A 15,767-nucleotide genomic window follows, 5' to 3' on the forward strand; every position below is an offset into this window, starting at 1 on the left:
TTTGGCACGAGATGAAGCTATGGTGACTGTATGCTGCTAGCTATTGGCCGAGGTCGCAAAAGATTGAGGTCTGTTGTCGCCGTTACTAACTTGAAGATGTCACAAGGTCCTTCCATTTGCAAGTCACGGTCAACACTGCCGCAGCATCTGTGGCTTGGACAGGCAGGTGCGACACACGCTACAACTAACGGAGATGATCACAGGTGCTTGAGCTGGCCTAAAGAGGCGTACCTTTGTCAACTTTGCTGTGTGCATTGTCGTCGTCGTTGTTGCTGATCAGCAACAGGTGACCTTGGCCACATTCGCAGGCAGCCATCTGGACGTTTCCACATACCATCATCACTCCCCTTTGGGGAAAGCAGAAACAATGGCTCAGGAGGCAGAAGACCGCTACATCAGGCCGGTGGCCCGAGTACGTTCGCAGCTATCTGGAAAGAGCAGCAACGAAGAAGAGGACAATATATCAGAAAAGACTGGCAAAGAAGCTGGGAGCAAGAGGCAACCTACCAAAACATCAACAGGACTCCGCTCAGAGGGCGGCCACGACATATACAAGATCAAGCCAATGACCAAGCACTCGGGCAGTAGCGTCGTCACCTTCTTCAACGGACTATTTCAGACCATCATCGCCATCAGCACACTCGGTACAAGTGTTACCTTCTCCTTCATCCTCACCAGCAACACTGAATTGTCGAACCCAAATGCATACTACAACACAAGCCAAGTTGCAACTTTCCTGGCTGTCAGCTGGCTACTCTTCCTTCTAGCTCTTGCCTTCGGTAGCTTGGGTAGCACACTCTTGACGTTCTTCAAGGCACACTGGATAAGAGATTGGGACGGCGAACATGGTCGGAGAAGTCAAAAGGAAGTACAGTTCTACGCAGTTCTCGCTAGTGGTCTTCTCGGTGCTCAGATTATAGGAGCCTTCGTCTTCCTCTGTTTCGTCGTGGTGGCCTACAGTCCCGTTGTTGGCTGGATTGCTCTGGCTTTCACTGGCTGGTTTGGCATCCTTATCATGGTCTCTGTTCTGTGGCAGGTACCTTGGCCTTGGAGGGACAATGAACCAGACACCAGAAGCAAGTCACCTTGAACATCATCAGCCTGTTCAAGCCATGAAAATTGTACGAGCTTGAGTTCCGCAGCAACCACTGGGTACGACTGCCTGATCTGGGGAGTCGAACACAGCGACTTGCAAGAAGCATGGTCGGTCGGTCGCATGACACGAGCTGGCGTGCCTAGACCTCTAGATCGTACTCATCCATGGTGGGAAATTTACCTCTGTCAGCAAAAAATCCACTACTTTGTCCGCTTGGATGGAAACGAGCATCACCATACAGTATAACTGCATTTTCAGCTGTTAGAGATTCGAACTACGAACGCGATTCGCCAATCAATACGAAAGGCCCGAGGCAGAGCCTCGACCTATCCTGCTGTATCCATCCAGCCGCATCAATGAAGCAGGCACGCAAGCGTGCCGCGGTGCCGCAGCGCGTGTTAGTCTCAATGCTCCACGTCAAAAGACCCCGGAAATGGCGTGGAGGACATTTTCCGAGGGACCGATTCCAGCAGCAGTAACGGGCAACCCCGGAGCACGATATAAGCAACCTTGTTCGCGTCCGCTTAGCTGCTCTCGTCGACATACATAGTAGAGCACTTACCACCATGATTTTGCACAAGGCATTAGCCAAACACCGATGCACGAGTATGTTGGTGGATTTTTGATGCGTTTGCGCACTTTTGAGATGCACGCCTGGAAGCTAATCATACAGCATCCCACATGTTGAAGACAATCAAAGTACTTGTACGTTCGCTCCCCACCACCTGCCCAGCCCGAACCTCTGAGCTTGAAGTTTGCAAGCCTTGATATCAGTGGAGCTCCGCGCTCAGCTTAGCGTCGTCTTCAGCGGCTCGCGTGATTGGTCGGGCCCTTCCCTTATCTCGAGTACCACGAGTTTCATCTGCAGCTTCTTGCCATTCGCTGTTGATATGACCGTACACTGTCACAAACATCACGAACTGGTGTCACTTATCTGCTCTCATCAACGCCATGCACGCATTTCGCCGACTTCGCATGGCTGCAGATCCCGACTATGCATGGAGGAAAGTTTCGAGACTGGAGCTGAGGTTCATGAGCCGAGACTGCTATGAACAACAGAAATTACTGTGATATCACGGCACAGCTTCAGACGAGCACGATACACGATTGCGATATTCTTGAACTCCGGGATCCAGTCCCGTCCTAAATACCTTTCTCTCCACGATTCAAAGGATGATCCTTTCCCTTCATTCTATCCCAAGTTTTGGTTTCTAGCTACCACTGATCAGGAACAGCAAGCAAAGCGTCTCAGTATGGCCGATGTCTCGAAGGTCGGCCCACCACTGAACCAAGCATCAGGCTATGGCATCATTCTCGGCTTAGGTTTCGCCTTCGCCCTTGGAATGATAGGCACAACATGGGCGCTCAAAAGATACCACAACGAGGTCCAAACGTCAGAAGCATTCTCGACAGCTGGAAGATCAGTCAAGTCTGGCCTCGTGGCCAGTGCTGTCGTTAGCAGTTGGACCTGGGCAGCAACCTTGCTTCAGTCTTCCAGCGTTGCGTACAACTACGGAGTCTCAGGTCCCTTCTGGTACGCTTCAGGAGCCACTGTCCAAGTCATCCTCTTTGCTACACTAGCCATCGAACTCAAGAGGCGCGCCCCGAATGCTCACACTTTCCTCGAAACTGTGAGAGCTCGATATGGAAAAGCCACGCACATAGTCTTCTTGGTCTTCGCCCTCATGACCAACATTCTGGTTACGGCTATGTTGCTTACCGGTGGCAGTGCTGTGGTTCAGTCTCTTACTGGTGTTCCCACAGCAGCAGCATGCTTCTTGCTCCCGATCGGTGTAGTGCTATACACCATGTTTGGTGGCATCAAGGTAAGTTTCCCCTCTCTGAATTCAATGACACTTGATTCGGAAGCACGCCATTTAGGAGGCAAATTCACTAACATATATCGTTAGGCGACCTTCCTCACTGACTATGTCCACACGGTAATCATCTTGATCATCATTTTCCTGTTTGCCTTCACAGCCTATGCCACCAACAACATCATCGGCTCTCCAGGACGAGTCTATGACTTGCTCCTCGAAGCTGCCCAAGCCCATCCGGTCGAAGGCAATGCTCAAGGCAGCTACCTTACTTTTCGTTCGAAGGAAGGAGCAATCTTTTTTGTCATAAATATTGTTGGGAACTTCGGAACTGTATTTTTGGACAATGGGTAAGCAACCTGGTAAACAAACAAGCAATGCAATGCTAACCTTCACCTTCACTAGATATTGGTTAGTTCTCCTTACAAACAACCTCTCACGATTCGGCAACGCAACAAGCGTCAAGCAGTATCGACAATGAAATCATTACAGGATCACTAACCTACTGAACAGGAACAAAGCGATAGCAGCAGGCGTCGAACACGCGTTACCTGGCTACGTGATGGGTGGTTTGTCATGGTTCGCTATTCCGTGGCTTTGTGCAACAACTATGGGTCTCGCAGCCCTAGCACTTGAGAACAACCCGGTCTTTCCCACCTATCCCGGCCGCATCCCGACACATGAAGTATCAGCTGGTCTGGTCCTTCCACATGCAGCGACGGCGATGCTTGGCAAGGGAGGTGCGTCTGCAACACTCCTGCTGATCTTTATGGCTGTGACCTCGGCCATGTCTGCGGAACTCATTGCTGTGTCCACGATCTTCACCTACGACATCTATCAGGGGTACATCAACCCTAAGGCCAGCGGAACATTCCTTATTCGAATGTCGCACGCTTCCTGCGTTGTCTACTCGATCATAATGGCTGCATTTTCGACTGGGTTGTACTACGGTGGGGTCTCGATGGGATATCTCTACCTTCTTATGGGCGTCATCATATCCGCGGCTGTCATTCCTGCTGCCCTCACCCTTACATGGAAGGACCAGAATTGGATTGCAGCGGCCATGTCACCGGTTCTCGGCCTCGCCTGCTCGCTCATCGCCTGGCTTGTCACGGCCAAATCCGAGTGTGGCGTGCTGAACGTTGAGTGCACGGGATCTAACTACCCTATGTTAGCTGGTAAGTTGCCGCAGTTGCCCTTGGACAATTTACTAAACTATGGTACAGGCAACGTAACAGCTCTCCTCTCTCCCATAGTGTTCGTTCCGGTCCTCACTTTGGCATTCGGTCGACAGAAGTACGACTGGGTGTCGATGAGAATGATTTCGCGGGGTGATGACACGGAGATCATTCGACGCACTTCTGTCGCGTCAGGCGCAGCTGATCCAGAGCTCGTCCCTGGTTCCGAAGCAGCACGCGAACAAGCAACGGAAGAAGCTGAGATCGCTCATCTGAACAAAATGGCCAAGATTGCACGTGGTCTTACCGTGTTCATGACTATCGCGTTCCTTGTGCTTTGGCCCATGCCGCTGTATGGGTCAAAATACGTCTTCAGCAAAAAGTTCTTCACTGGTATGTCAATCCTACCTTCCTGCTTATACCTACAGATACTAACGATGGTGCAGGCTGGGTCGTTGTTGGCATTCTCTGGCTGTTCTGCAGTACGTTCGCAGTGGGCATCTTCCCTGTCTGGCAAGGACGAAAGACGGCAGCGCATACTGTCAAATCCATGTACCTTGATCTTACCGGCAAGAGGAGGCCAGCGCTGCAGGGACGTGTGCAAGAGGTCAATGGTGAGGATGAGAGCGGACGAGTCACACCCGAAGAGAAGGTTGGTGCTGGCAAGAGTGGTTAAAATGGTGCAGTTGGTGGGGTTGGGCTGAGGAATGGTTTGAATTATGATACCCTGATAGAGCCTGGAGGAACATGTGGAGCATTACTTTGATGAGACTGAACTGAGTTGATATGATGACCAACATCCGCACTCATAGATTGCCTGAACGTGTCCCCTAGCTGTGAAGGAAAGTACATCTTAAGCGCAGTCCAGCGCTAGCGGCGATAGCTCCTTCTACAGTAAAAGGGGGCCTCCACAAGGCTGAGCCGATGCTCAGCCTTGCCAACCCCAGACAACTGCGGAGCGTCACTGCTGCGATCGCCAGTCGAGCCAGTGTGTCCTCCCCGAACCACAAATTAATTGAGCACTTCTACAACTCGCACCGAACTTCATACTCCCATACGCTCTATCGCTGCCACGGCTGAACTTGTCCGTCGACTGGATAACACCTACAAGCAAGAACCCACCACACGAGAAATCAAAGCGCGCACGCGCACACATCACAATGGTACGTTGAGCACATTCAACACCTCATACTCCCATGCCTACACACCACAAACAACAAAGCTAACGCCCACACCAGGCCGACTCCCCCTCCTCCCCCTCCCCACCCGACTCCCCCTCCGCAGCAAACACCGGCAAATCCTCCTCCCTCCTCCGCGCCAGCTCACCCCCCGGCGGACCCCGATCAGCCATCCGCCGCCGCGCAGCCGCAGACCACAAGGAATCCGTCAAGAATGCGAGACCAGCGAGTACGAGGGCTGCGGGCGCGGGTGGGAGCTCGGGAACTATGTTGAGGCTGTATACGGATGAGAGCCCGGGGTTGAAGGTTGATCCTATGGTTATTTTGTTTTTGAGTCTGGGGTTTATTTTCAGTGTGGTTGCGTTGCATTGTGAGTTCACCCTATACTGAGGCTGCGTGGCAGAGACGAATGGCAGCTTGTCAGGGGACCGAAGCTAATATGATACAGTGATTGCGAAGATGACGAAGCGGTTCTCGTGAGGGACTACAAGTCAGGGGTGGGCCGATGGAAGCTTGAGAAGGCTCCGGAAGAAGAACTGGATTTGACACACAGATATGTACTACTATCTTCTAGGAGACGGCTGGGCGGCGCAAAGAGCACGCTGCTTGGGAGGGGATAGACAAAAGCTGCTCAGAACACTGTTTCTGAGGCTGATTTTGCGAAGTCAGGCTTGTCGTATCGCGAGACGCAGGCTCAGTCCTCGGGGCTTCGAAAGCGTCCAAAATCTGGCTGCAAATCCATCTGAGCTAAATGACACGGCGTTCCAAATCGGGTTCCTGCGCTCTGTCCGAACAAGAAGTGGAAACCGCGGATTCGAGCTGATGTCTTACTCTCTTTGGCATATCAGCTAACTCGAACAGCAGAAGACGTCTTGACAATACTTGAGCACCCAAGGCCACTCCAGTGTTCACCTGTAGCATTTATCGAGCTTGTCTTGGCATCCGTTTGAGGTGTCGGGCTCATTGCGGGCTTCTTCACATCAATAATCCATCCGACATCCAATTGCCATGATCCGTCCGCAATTGTCATCGGCATCAGGAAAACAATATTCGGACAAACGCTGGATATCGACTCTCATCTTCTCATCCTCTGCGCACCGGAAATGAATAACTTTTGCCTAGGGCATCAGCGCCTCATCAGCGTCGGTGTAAGACTACTATACGAAGAAGGTTTGCCGGTTTAGTCATTTCAGGTGCGGATGGGATACACCGCTACTCATCACACCGAAGCCCGAAAAGGCATACAATGCATCTCTTGACCCATCGTACACGTCAACTGCTGATACGTCTCGCTCATGTTGACCAAGCATACAGATATCAGGGTTTAAACGCTCGAGCTGCTAGGTATTTACACAACTAGGACGACTAACAACCACAACCTCCTCACATGCGACCATGACGTCTCACTCAGCGTCGCTGCCCCTCGTGAGCCTAGGCACGTCTCCGGACTATGCAGACCGCATGATTCCTGCCCTGGCGCACGCCATGCTCCCCAACCCCACCTGGGCAGTCTTGTTCGGCTCAGACCTCGGCCCAAACCCTTCAGTTGAGCAACGCCTCGATCGCTACGCCTCCGTCATCAAGGATAATCGGTCGAGTTCTGGCTGCTTGACACCTGCTCCTATTGTGACTATACCCCTTGCCTCGTCGAAGCTCAAGTGTTTCATCTGGTAGCCTCCGATATGTAGCCCGGATTGTGGGCTGTCGGGCAACATGTGGCCCGTCCAGAATCTGGCTCTGATTCGACGCTCTGCTGCTTGCTTCACGAGGACTGACAACTCCTCGATGGTCTTTGGTTCGGCGACATAGTCCTGGGAGTGGTTAGTTGGTGAGAACATGATGCTTAGTGGCAAAGGCGGGCATTACGGCAGGTATCCAGTTGAGTTGAGAGAATGGCTTTTGCAACCTCTTGTACTCGTTGGAGCCTGGTGCAAATACACCGTCGAGCTCAAGTTCTTGCTGGGTTAAGACCTCCATGTCGCAAGTGTGAATGCAGCTGTCTCGACTCCCTGTGGTTAGAGGCAGGAGGGTTTCTGTCTAGATGAGTCTTGAGTACTTGCAACTCGAACCTCAGAAGTTCTACGCGCAATACGGGGATCAGGTGAGGCCGGTCTTATCACCAATCAATGGGCTTGCTCTGCTGCGTTGCGCCCACATCATGGCATATGCGCTTTCCGAAGCAGATCGTGCCCCTCATATGCAGGATGGGAGACGCATAATGGAGGCATTCGCATAAGGTTCTGTCCGTGTGCTTGTCAGGAGTGAAATTGAGGAAATACATGTCAACGCATCGGCTAAGCTGATCGATGTGAATTTTATCGACGATCGTTTCTGGACTCCCCAGCTTGAAGCCTCTTTCTGATCAGAGAGTATTGTGCGTAGGCTGTAATTCATCTCATGTTCATCTCGATCGTATCGAGGGGATCATGCGAGATGGTGTTGTAGCGTTGAGAACCTCCAACTTCTTGACATCAAAGCGAAGATGATTAACAAACAACGGTACAACAATACATCCTTGCCCTCGGTCGCTCAGAGTATGTCCAACTTGAATTGACATAAAGAAGATCCACAGATCCGCACGATAAGCATATCTACGTGGAGACATGGAGGGGTGTTGTGCTGGCAATGTTGCGATCTCCACATATCAATCGTCAGAGCCTGAGAAGACAACCTCAAACCATCTTTGGCACGCACGTCCCGGAAAAGCAAGGTGAGCACGCCGTCAATCTTAACTTGCCTGAAACGAACATAAGCAGGCGCTCATCTTGCCTTTTTCTGGGTGTGGCACGCTGCATAAAGGTTCATCACATCTTTGGTCGTGCAGACCCACGAGTATTTATGCGTATGACGGCAGTGTTCATCATGATGAGGCATGACAGAATGTCCTGAAAGCCGAGCAGCATATCACAGAAGACTGTCGTTTCCTCCGCCCATCCTCGAACCTGTCCATGCTGCAAGATTTCCAGATACTGGCAATCAGTGAATATGGGTGACTTCGCACCTCTAGGGGTTGACTCAGTATCGCCGGCCGAGACGCTGTTCTATGCTTACGTTCACGAAGTGCGTTCATCTTCACCGACGGCTGTTCCAGCTTCGTTGTCTCGATTCACTCACTCACTCAGATTGCATAGACCCAAGGCCTTGGCTACCGGTATATCTTGACCTTTTCTAGCGCCGATGCCAGCATGAGATGGTGGGATGCCGCACAGAAACTGTCCGGCCACGATCAGCCAGCACAGTATTGGACCCGACCAAGCGCGCAGCTCTTCGCTTTCCAGAACACAGGTCACAATAACCCTCTTCAGCTATGGGAACACCAGGACATGATCGATTTTCGACCCCATTGCATGTTTTCACAAATCCCAGACGGAGGGGATAGAAACCCATTCTCGACTATACCCGTGCAATGGGAGGACGGATATGAAGTAGGGTGAGTTCCACACCGACCTTTAGCAAAGCGAGAAGCAGCAGTCTAGTCTGACGAATAACTGCATAGGAGCAAATACGTCCATACAATCCAAGCCCATATTCCTGGTCAAGGTGGTGACAATGAGAAGGCGAAAGATGCAGAAAAGGAGGCAGCAAAACAAGCAGAGAATGCACGAAAGTATAGAGACGAACTCAGGAAAGAGGGAAAGCCTGTTCGATGGTAGACCTACCGCACGAGTATCGAGACAATGGAGAGCCCCACAATTCCTGTTTGAGGGCTGAAGTTATTGTGAATATCCAGATATCATGATCTTCCAAGTAGCACGCTGCACATGACCCCTTGAACCCTTACGTGGACCAGATAGGGCTTAGAAGGCTCGGACCATGACCGCGACTGAGCTTATCTCGACAACCAATCACAAAGCTCTGATTGTTGAGAGTTCCAACGACTTGCCTGTTTCGGGACGCTGCGAGGCTTACTTTGGATAAGCATAACGCCCCTAAAGTGTTTCAGACCACGCCAACAGACGCCATGCTGACCTGACACGCGCCTGCTGAAGGAGCAAGCGTCTGAGTCTGGATTGCAACTTCCCAAAATGTGGTTGAGCTCTCTCCCTGGTGGGCTATCTGCTTGTTCTTGTCGTTGTCGCAGCCGTTCCTTTCTCTGTTTGCTGTCTTGTTTGCCGTTTTCTGCTTTTTAACTTGTTGCGCAATTCTAAGCGGCAGAACCACCCCTGGACTGGACTAAAACACTGCTGCTGATGGCAGGTCACACACAATTCGGCAGCAGGGCTGTCGTGCTCGTCACGCTACTATTGAGCAGTAAGTGGCTTGCCCTACCTTGGCGACAGCATGAAGGGGGATCTACCAGCACCCTCCCGCTAACACGTCTCCTAAGGCCTTCTCCCTTTCTCACTTGCGGCGAACACGACAATACCATCCTCCTCTATCACCTTCGACGATGACCACGTCAAACTGGCCGTCAACGTGCCTGAGGGCAGCGAGAAGGCCGACCTTTACTTCACGTTTGAGGCACCGGCAAAAGACCACAACTGGGCAGGCTTCGGCATGGGCACGCAGATGGACAACTCTTTGATCTTCGTGGTCTACAGATCAAAAGACAACCAGGGAGAACCAACACTTTCTCCAAGGATAGGTAACCAGCATCAGATGCCTATCTTTACCAATAAAGTCAATACCACCATACTTCAAGGCTCTGAGGTCACGGACGACAAGTTCATTGTCAACTTCCATTGCATGGGCTGCAGATCCTGGGATGAAGGAGAAGTAGACGCAACTAGTACGAGTGCGCCATTCTTCTATGCTCTTGGTCCGGAAGAACAAGGCAACCTGCAATCCGACGATAAGGAGTTTCGGATCAACAGGCACGAGTTGCACTCGGATATCTTTCCCTTGGACATGAAGGCAGCAACTGGTACAAATGGAGTGCCGGTGATTGGATCAGCCGGCGACAACGCTTCGACCGGCGACGATGACAGTGACGACGACGACTTCGGGGGCAGCCCGCGCTACGGTGGTTCTCGCGGTGTTGCTTTCCACGCATTTTTCATGTCCTTCGCATTCATCCTTGTATTCCCTGGTGGCTACCTCTTCCTACGGCTCTTCGAGCGAGTCTGGCTCCATTGGGGCATTCAATCCTTCGGTGTGCTCCTCGTCTTCCTTGGGGTCGGATCAGGCATCGCAGTCTCCATCCGGGAACAGATCGTAAGAAGCGCATACTATCCACGCTGGAATCTGGCTAATTCGTGTTGCAGTCACCGAAGCTCACACATCCTCACCAAATAATCGGCATACTTACCTTCATCGTCGTCCTCACGACCTGGACCCTCGGTCTAATCGGCCACATAATGTTCAAGCGCAAAGGCATCCCTTCCCCTATCATGAAATTCCATCGCATCGCCGGCCCTTCCAGCATAACCCTTGGCTTCATCAACGCCTGCATCGGTCTCGCATGGGTAGGCAGGAGAGGCGCAATAATCGGCTACATCATCTTTTCTCTTCTCGTCGCAATCGTGGTGGGCAGCCTAGTAATGATGAAGAACAAGAGGAAGAGAAGAAGAGCAGCCATGAATAGCAGTGCGGCGCAAAACTTCAGGGAGGGAACGACAGCATACTCGCATGTGAGAGGGGACAGTATCCAGGGCCATGGCCCTGCGAACTTTGCCGCGCCACCGCCGGCGTATGGGCAGAGTGTGCCGTTGCAGACGTTTGAGTCGCAGCCGTTGAGGACGGAGTATTATAATGTGCAGCCTAACAAGTAGAGTGGGTTGGGTCAGCGGATGGTACTTCGGGAAGAGGCAAGAGCGGCGTTCTTGGTCTGTTTCTGGTGCGTTGTAGTGGTTGTTGCGACTGTGTATATCATGGGTTTTGTGAGCGATGTTCCAGTCTTGGACTTGACGGGTATGGGTGTTTCTCAGTCGGCGGCCCACCCGGGCACATAGAAAGCATGGTGTACATTGGACGTTCCTGGAGGCGGTATACTGGACTTACGGGGGACCTCGATATGATCTTGAAGAGCACACGATATTGAGATGTATAGCCAAGCCAAGTCTTTCAGGCATGTACATATTCAGGACCTTTCACCTAACCCATATGCACACAAGCCGTGCCAGCATTTTTGGAACCACGAGTCCTACACCCTCTTTCGTGGCTCCTTTGATGTCGGGCACGTTTTGCATACGAGCATAGCATAGCATATACCATACCGATCTCCGTCGTTGATAACCGACTACGCGACGGCATCCTTATGGCGTGCTTGGCCCTGTGATTTTCAGTCCACATTACTCATGATCCGCAGTCGTCATGCTTTGTTCTGCGGATGTTACAGTAGAGCAGAATGTTCCGCCACGGCCTAGTAGTAGGAAGTGAGGTCCGGCATCGACTTCGGTAACGGGGATTTATGATACGAGCGAGCTCTGAACAGGGTGTCTCGTGGCACTGCGTGTATGTGGTTGAATGAGCGAGTGTGAGTGCGTGGACGAGTGCAACGTTGCGGCTCTGGTCGTGTGCATGGGCTAATCAGATGGTCAGAGCTGATGTGTACGGTATTCAGGTAAGCGAGGATCGACGTGTTGAAGGATTGGCTAAGGATAGTTAAGGATGTGACTTGGTGAGTGGTACTGCATGCATGTATTGTAGAATGCAACGAGTGCTCTGCAGAGGGTCTCCTCGTGAAGGTTTGGTAAAGCGTTTCAACGGTAGTGGCAGGATGGGTGAGGTTGCAGTCGAGTCAAGGCATCATGATCTGGAAGACAAGGATATGGCGTTGATGGATTGGATTGGATAGACGAGGGCTGTTCATGTCCGTCTATGTGCACCTTACCTTAGATCAGAGGACGGAGCATTTGTCAGGGTAGTAGTGGTGTCTACCAGGCCTACTTCCGCTGCCTGCTTGCCGGCATCAAAGACAAACGAGGCTGGCGTGAAGATGGCAAGAATGGTGAGCTGGGCGTAGTCCATTGTGCTTTGTGGAGGAAGCCACGACTCGGTCCGGGAAGCGTATACTGGCGGATGAGTGGGGTGTGATGCTTTACATTCTCGACATGGGATATGGGGATATTGCGGAGGGGTTTAATGCAGCGATTCTCCTTTACTGGCATTTCTCCTGTCCAGCCAGACTGGGTTGTCTCCGAACTGCCATCCCTACATAGACCATGCTGAAAGTCCATGGGTTTCTGAACAGCCACTCGACTAAATCCACGGTAGGTCCGTGGAAGATGTCATTGCTGATTGGAGGAGACCTATAGAATGTTAGGCCGGAGATTCACGACTTTAAGGCTTTTTCGACTGTGATGATGGTGGGCTGAAGGATGATGCGTAGATGGTGCAGTCGACTTCGGAGACGGATGGGCTAACACGATGTTTGGTAAGAACCTCAATGCTATTGTCTCTCGGGGTCAATATATGTTCGATGCTGGGTTTGTCAATATTCGGAAGCAAACATTGGACATCAGGCTTACTCTTGCATTCTTGTGCTAGGCTAGCCTTATGTAGTTCTTGGTAGGGGCGTGGGCCAAAGCTAAGAAGATGAAAGAGTTGGATCGGTACATGTAAGTTGTGTTGAGTAAATTGGTCGATTCGCATACGCCTGCTATGTATATGAGAGTACTGGGGCTTAGTCTAACTGAGGCTCGGATAGTGATGGAGCACACCAAGCAGGAGGTGCCTTACAGGCATATCCACGAGTACGAGATACCACTTCGTTTGTGGCCGGAAGCCTGAGATACGAGTAGTATGTAGTACCATGTTCGGATGTTAGTTATTTCACGGTCTTATGTTCCAAGAGATGCAGTCGCTGTTTGTAGCTGATGAGATGCATTTGGCTTCTCTGCAAATCACAGGCTCGGTCATGGAAGATCGTGCATTCGAAACATACCATGTATGGCAGTGAACCATCATGAGCATTGGAAATGCCGACTTGATGTCTGTGACTGTAGCGGTGTTGCGAGTCAGGCCCTCTTATTAACAAAGGTGAATTATTTGCACGTGTTTAGGAAGTCGCATTGCGGTGGTGCCACCGCCGAGAACATGAACCTGCCAATGATCGCCTACCGCAATCTCTTCGTGATAGATCGTCGCTTCCCGTTTCACTGCCTCCTAAGCCTCAATTTTGTATGAGTAGGTTCGCTGTACGCGTCTTATGCTCTAGCAGGCGATCATAATCTTCAACTCCAGTACATGCTTCCATTATGTTAAGCAGCATTTCAATCTTCATAAGAGAATAGATCGACGATGATGCAATTGGTTGACGAGGCCAATAAATGTCCTTGAACCTTGGCACTGGGCTGACCTCATTGGCGCCTTCGCTTTCATCCAGGTGAAGTCATTGTTTCGGGTAGCTTGCAAGTTGGTTTGGGTCGGTTCGGGAAAAGGCTTTCTACTCGTTGGACACATGCTTACTGTACAGGTGCAGTTCATAATCCATCATCTCATAATCTCACCATACTCAACCGTTTCCGACAAACCCGCGACAACGAAATCACAGCAATCGACGCTTTTCATGCTTGCGATGTGCACCTGCTGTTCATCTTTGCTTTGTTAGCGTTCTGAATTACTCGTTACGAGTCCGAGTACTGCGTGCGACAAGATGCCTGTGGTGGTCCGAGGCTCGCATGCCGGGCTCGAAGGACCGGACGGTGTAAATGCACATGATGCACCAGTACCAACCAGCCCTTCCTCAGAGACACGGTTGAGATCACCGGTCCAAGCCCATCAGCCTGACCAAGAGCATTCGAGTGCGGAAAACGATGGTGTAGCAGCATTGCGCTCATACCCTTCTCCTTCCAATGAGGAAGCCGTCGCATCTCCAGATACTACATCTCCTCCTCCTCCATTTCGACGTGTCGCCTTTCGAGCAGATTCCAACGAACCAGCAACATCACCCCAACCCCTAGGCCGTGGCGGCCGACGAAGATCGAGCTCCTTTTTCCGACGCAACAGCGAAGACCGCCCTCAAGCAGACGTCTACTTCGACAGTCGCGCCGCTACGAAGCGTGAATGGCGTCGTCGCGCAACTACACTACAAGATTATTATCATGAGAACCCGGAGTTGCTACCACAGTTGCCCTTCACATGGCACCGTGGAAAGAAGAGATGGAGGCTCATCTTCCTGATAATCATGATGTGGATTGACGCTTGCGTTGTACCCATAGCACTCTACTACGGCCTGACTTATGGTGGAAACATCGAGGGTTGGATCACGTTCGCCGTTGTCACAACCGTCTGGGGTGGTCCAACATACCTCGAATTCGGCATCCGCACCATCAAGCTCATGAAGAAAGAACGCTTTTATCGACCCCTCGGCACCAATAGCAGGTGGTCCTTCGATTATCTGAACTGGGTATCAACGGTGACCATAGCAGTGGTCACTGCCCTTTTCATTATCGGCTCCGCTCCGCATATTGTCTGGCTGAGAGTACTATGCATGCCTATGCCTGCAATGCTGTATTGTCTCGGGTTACTGACTGGATTCCCAACGTTGTACCACTATATGGGCTGGAAAGCACCATTCCGACTCTCGTCGACTGCAAAGGGAGAAGTATGCAAGCCTGCGGTTTACTACTTCGTCGAAGACACAGTCGCTGTCAGCGCGAACGCTGGCCGCCCATACCGAGAGGCCGTTGCCGCGAGATATGAAGCCAGTCCACGATTCAGGAGGATGATCTACATCCAGAGTATCTTCTGGTCCATCCCAGCCATTATCGTCGCCATCCCATTGACCGTCATTGCTGTAATCCCTTCCGTCAAGCCGCAAGTCGCGTACGCATTCTGTAAGTTTCACATCCACACCTCTCACCGTACTCAATTAACATTCCATAGGCTGGGCCATCCCCTTCATCTGGGCCACAATCTGGGGTCTGATAAGTCTCTGGTGGTGCAAAAAAGATATGGTCCGGGAACGACTCGAGTGGGAGAGCAAGGCACCCCTCGCACAAAAGATAAAGGATGTCACACGAGGCGTGGACACGGAGACGTCTAGTTCTGTGCCTCCAACAGCAATGGAGAACAGGGACACAGACAGAAAAACACAAGATGAGCGAGATCAAAAGGAGGAGCGACCTACTACTGCCACTGCTGCTGAGCAGGCTGTATAGAGAATAGAACTTGAATACGCCCACTCTCATTAGCGTGTGTTTGTTTATTTGGATAGCGGCTAGCGAGGGCATCGGTACCACTGAACTGGACTACATTTCTTATGGCTGTTTACATAGTGCGAACATGACATGGTTTGTTCATCTGGATATTCTCTCCCACTCCCTCTTACTGCACCACCTCTCAAACAATACGGAATGATGCAACCTTCGATCTCATGGCCGTAGGACATTCTGTCCAGCTTCGTCTCGCACCAACAAAATCATGGCTGATGACTTCGGATAAAAGTGGCTGCAGCCAAAAGGCCCAATGCAAAATCCCTTCTTTTTCCTTGCTTCCAACAGAGGTGACATCTGGCAGATATGGTTTTGGGTGCTAGTAGCTAGTGCGCATCACCGAAGCCCTTAAAAGCCCATACTTCCTGCTAACCACGAACCGCAACATCAATGCGAGCATG

General features: G+C 51.4%; 6 protein-coding genes across 6 annotated transcripts; 5 read left to right on the forward strand and 1 right to left on the reverse strand.

Annotated features, from left to right (window-relative positions):
• Positions 1-367: 367 nt before the first annotated feature.
• Positions 368-1,090, forward strand: PMZ80_002353 (uncharacterized protein; the record flags this gene model as incomplete). Its single annotated transcript, XM_064870786.1, has 1 exon — positions 368-1,090. One exon carries the CDS (start codon positions 368-370, stop codon positions 1,088-1,090), a length of 723 nt encoding a protein of 240 aa, XP_064733239.1.
• Positions 1,091-2,349: 1,259 nt separating this feature from the next.
• On the forward strand, positions 2,350-4,767 carry DUR3 (urea active transporter; the record flags this gene model as incomplete). The annotated part of the gene is made up of 6 exons (XM_064870787.1): positions 2,350-2,922; positions 3,007-3,263; positions 3,319-3,381; positions 3,427-4,091; positions 4,140-4,484; positions 4,538-4,767. 6 exons carry the CDS (start codon positions 2,350-2,352, stop codon positions 4,765-4,767), a joined length of 2,133 nt encoding a protein of 710 aa, XP_064733240.1.
• A 484-nt stretch (positions 4,768-5,251) lies between these two features.
• SBH1 (Arf guanine nucleotide exchange factor sbh1) lies at positions 5,252-5,749 on the forward strand (the record flags this gene model as incomplete). Its single annotated transcript, XM_064870788.1, has 3 exons — positions 5,252-5,254; positions 5,330-5,639; positions 5,718-5,749. 3 exons carry the CDS (start codon positions 5,252-5,254, stop codon positions 5,747-5,749), a joined length of 345 nt encoding a protein of 114 aa, XP_064733241.1.
• A 1,085-nt stretch (positions 5,750-6,834) lies between these two features.
• On the reverse strand, positions 6,835-7,246 carry PMZ80_002356 (uncharacterized protein; the record flags this gene model as incomplete). Its single annotated transcript, XM_064870789.1, has 2 exons — positions 6,835-7,080; positions 7,136-7,246. 2 exons carry the CDS (start codon positions 7,244-7,246, stop codon positions 6,835-6,837), a joined length of 357 nt encoding a protein of 118 aa, XP_064733242.1.
• Positions 7,247-9,459: 2,213 nt separating this feature from the next.
• PMZ80_002357 (uncharacterized protein) lies at positions 9,460-10,980 on the forward strand (the record flags this gene model as incomplete). The annotated part of the gene is made up of 3 exons (XM_064870790.1): positions 9,460-9,520; positions 9,597-10,423; positions 10,474-10,980. The coding sequence occupies 3 exons, from the start codon at positions 9,460-9,462 to the stop codon at positions 10,978-10,980; spliced, it is 1,395 nt and encodes a 464-aa protein (XP_064733243.1).
• Positions 10,981-13,805: 2,825 nt separating this feature from the next.
• Positions 13,806-15,312, forward strand: PMZ80_002358 (uncharacterized protein; the record flags this gene model as incomplete). Its single annotated transcript, XM_064870791.1, has 2 exons — positions 13,806-14,988; positions 15,038-15,312. 2 exons carry the CDS (start codon positions 13,806-13,808, stop codon positions 15,310-15,312), a joined length of 1,458 nt encoding a protein of 485 aa, XP_064733244.1.
• Between the last annotated feature and the right edge of the window lie 455 nt (positions 15,313-15,767).

Source organism: Knufia obscura, assembly GCF_036327395.1.
Source record: "Knufia obscura strain CCFEE 5817 isolate CBS 148926 chromosome Unknown scaffold_2, whole genome shotgun sequence".
NCBI lineage: Eukaryota > Fungi > Ascomycota > Eurotiomycetes > Chaetothyriales > Trichomeriaceae > Knufia > Knufia obscura.